This window comes from Phaethon lepturus, unplaced genomic scaffold, assembly GCF_000687285.1.
Source record: "Phaethon lepturus isolate BGI_N335 unplaced genomic scaffold, ASM68728v1 Scaffold46286, whole genome shotgun sequence".
In the NCBI taxonomy this organism is placed as follows: domain Eukaryota; kingdom Metazoa; phylum Chordata; class Aves; order Phaethontiformes; family Phaethontidae; genus Phaethon; species Phaethon lepturus.
In genome coordinates this window covers 671-4,052 of record NW_010549244.1, presented here as the reverse complement: position 1 = coordinate 4,052, position 3,382 = coordinate 671, and the positions used below count along the sequence as shown (strand labels likewise).

The 3,382-nt window shown below is 47.1% G+C and overlaps 1 protein-coding gene across 1 annotated transcript; it reads left to right on the top strand.

The window, feature by feature from the left end:
* Positions 1–1,586: 1,586 nt before the first annotated feature.
* AKAP5 (A kinase (PRKA) anchor protein 5) lies at positions 1,587–2,972 on the top strand. The gene has a single exon (XM_010290205.1). The coding sequence runs from the start codon at positions 1,587–1,589 to the stop codon at positions 2,970–2,972; it is 1,386 nt and encodes a 461-aa protein (XP_010288507.1).
* The last annotated feature ends 410 nt before the right edge of the window (positions 2,973–3,382 follow it).

Sequence of the window (3,382 nt, the reverse complement as noted above, 5' to 3'; positions counted from 1 at the left end):
CTCTCACACGTGTCGCTGTCAGCTTAGCTCATTTTCCCCTTAAAAAATTAAAATGAAATGACATAAATTAAATTTTAAAAAACCGAACCAATCTGGCCCGCGGGGGAGCGCGCCCCGCTGGAGTCCCTGTTTTAATCGTCTTATAGTACTTAAAAGCAGAGCACAAAACACTCTGTAAAGGATTGCTCCGAGTCACTGAGCCAGTCCAGAGAAGTTGGTCTGTTGGTGGTAATACGCTTTTGCATCTTTATATCCAAAAATGTTCTGATGATGCTTTAAGGCAGCACTTTTTTTTTTTTAAGAGTGACATAGATCTGACAACATATATTCGATGCATACATGTGGTGTTAATTGAGGTTGCCATGGAAGGCATGCACGTAGTATAAATAAGCTCTCATCTTGCCACGTGATTTCGCTTTTGTATTCCACAAGCCTCTTTTTTGTATTCTGTGTTTTTGCATACTGTCATATGGTGCATTAAAGATAAAAATATCTGCTGTCTCGGGGTGTAATTTCCCTAGCTGGGACTATGAGCGCATATGGAGCAGTGGGGAAAAGATTTAGCTAACTGTAGGAGAAGAAAATATATGTGTGTGCATGTGTAATATATAGTAGCCATAATATGGGCAATTAAAAAAAATCCACTTTTACCACACAAAATGGCAAAACAATATTTTCTGTGGTGGAGTATCACTGGGTTGACATCTTGGTGGCCTTTTTTTGCCTTTGGATATTGATGTCAATTAGTGGAAAAAACTGCTATGGTGCATCCAGAAGGTAGAACTGTTTTTTCAACTCTGGTTTGCCTCCCAAAATGAAATATTTAAAAAAAAGCAAAAAAAAAAAAAGCCAAACTGTTTAATACTTTTTAAAAAAAATTGCTGTACAGGTCTTATCATTTATTTGTTTGTGTTACAGATAAAAGATGGAAGCACTGACCATGCTTAGCAGCAAACCTCACGTAACCTGCGACAGGAACTGAAGCAGAAAGCAAAGCTGAGACAAAGCAGCATCTGACCTTGTAACTGGGGGGAGCAGAAAACAGCCACTGGCTGCCGCTGGTTTCACTGGTGCTTCAATCAAGCTCCCTGTGCAATGTGGAATTGCAGATGGCTCAGGAAGTGCAAGTTCTTTCCAGGTCCATGGGGTGAATAAAAATTGTTAACTCTTGGCTTGATTTGTCATCCTTTGGGGGAAAAAAAAGCAATGTCAGACTGGCAATTAAACAGTCGTACTGTTAGACCAAGCACAACTTGAAGTGGGTTGTCCTGGAGGTGAGAGTGACTCTGGCCAGCAAAGCCAAGGAGAAGCCTGTTCAACTTCATGGCTACCTGGGATTCCTTGGAGAAGTGGTACAGTGAGTAATAAGACAAAGTGGGAGTTATAAAGCAGATGCAATAGATACAGCAGAACTTCTATTCACTGCCACATCCGCTCGTTAAAAAGCATCTAGCATTATTTTGAAAACAATTTGAGGAAAAAATGCACTTTGATCATCTCTGCAGTTCTTGTGTCTGAATTGTTAATCAAGAAAATCAATAATAGAACACAGACGAAGGAGAGGGGCAAATATGGCAAAGGCAACTATGGAAATTCAGATGGAGAATCCAAGAGAGGGAGAGACTCACAGTACAGGGGCAACGTGCTCCCCGTTGGAGGAACAGGCAGAAAAACCTTCCATGCTCTGTTTCAAGAAGCGGAAGAAGTCCTGTAGGAAGGGGCTGACCATGAAGGATACGTGCAAAGGAGACTCGGAGGAGAAAAGCCAATGTATCGGCACCGACCAAGGAGAGGTGAAAGTTTCTAATCAATCACGATCCTCCAAAGGAGCCTGGGCAGCCATCAAAAACCTTGCAAGACCTCGGAGAAGGCAGAAATCCTCCTCGCGGAAGAAGGTGCCCTCCGATTCCCAAGTGCAGCTGGAGATGGATGCTGAGGAGGGCTGCGCACAAGGCTACCCAAAGCAACGGGCGAGCTCCGGAGTGAAGATACCCTGCATACAGTTCTCCAGAGGCAAGAAAAAACCCAGCCGCTCTGAAGCAGTGGAGGATTTGGAGGTCAGTGTTCAAGCAAATGAAGTGAAGGGCATTGTGAATAAAGCCAGTGAAGAGCTGGAGGATTTGGTTGCGACGGACAAGCCTGAATCCCTCAGCCCGGTCTCTGCGGAGGAGGACCAGGATACGTTGAAGGAAAGTGCCAACTCTGTTGGGAAGAGCGAGCCCTTGACAGAGCCCACACCTGATGCAGAGGAACATACAGAGTGCACCGCTCAGTCGGAGATAACCGATGCAGAGGCAGTTAATGAAACAGCCCAGGAAAAACTGCAGGAGGGGTGCCTACCCCAAACCACAGTCCATGCGGAAGGCCGGGAAGTTGTTCCCGAAGCGCCTGTTTCCACAGATCAACCCGACAGCGCCCCTGAAACCACCGAGCTGCAGGAAATCCCTAATATCTGCAAAGAGCTGCCTGAAGGGGATGAATCAGAAGAGAATATAAATCCTCCTGAGGAGTGCAAAGCCAAAGAGACCGTAGTGGTGGATTTCAGTCAGTCGGCATTTAAAGATGATGCAGTGAGTGTGCAGGGCTGCTCCAGCCATCAGGTGACACTAGAAGCAAACGCGGGCGCCGGTGTTGGCATCGTCATCACCGTCACTGAAGCCGAGGATTCTGACAACACCGACTCTGACCAGGCATATGAGCCGTCCCCGGTTTTGCAACGAAATAAGCAAAAAGGGAATAAAAAATCAAGCGGGAGCTTTGATTTTGGTAAAAAAGAGAGCCCCGAGACTGGCGGCGGTCCCCAGGTGGAGGAGAAGGGTCCAGGTGACCAGGGGCACAGAACTGGGGAGCAGTACGAACTGCTCCTCATAGAAACCGCATCTTCCCTTGTGAAGGCGGCCATACAGTCATCCATAGAGCAGCTGGTCAACGAAATGGCCCTGGAACAGAATAAACACAACAGTTTTCTGTGATGGCAGCGATGCCCCCAAAATGAAGGGTACAGGGAGTGATTTAAAGCTCCATTTGGCCTGGGGCGTGTGGAGAGCTCGAAGGGCTCCCGGGGCTGAGGTGTAGTTAATTCTGCATGCCCATTCAGTTGTGTGTCTGTGTGAAACGGATCCTGGGACGTGGGGCAGACTACAAACAGCGTGTCCCCTGGGGCTGGGGCTTCAGACCCCACCATCGACCGCAGCTGCGGAAAAATGAAGGTGTTGCAGCAACTGTTTTTTCATTTATTGGCATCTTTATGTCAACCATGTTTCTGCCATCGTCCATGCCAGGTTTCCCCACTGTTCATGCTGTAGATCGTGCTGTAGATCTGTATGTACCGTGCGTTTAGCGAAAGATCCCGAGAGGCGGCGAGTGCCTGACCCGCTTCTGG

Excerpts from the sequence above, each read along its gene's own strand:
- AKAP5 (XM_010290205.1), top strand. The coding sequence starts at position 1,587 with ATGGAAATTCAGATGGAGAATCCAAGAGAGGGAGAGACTCACAGTACA.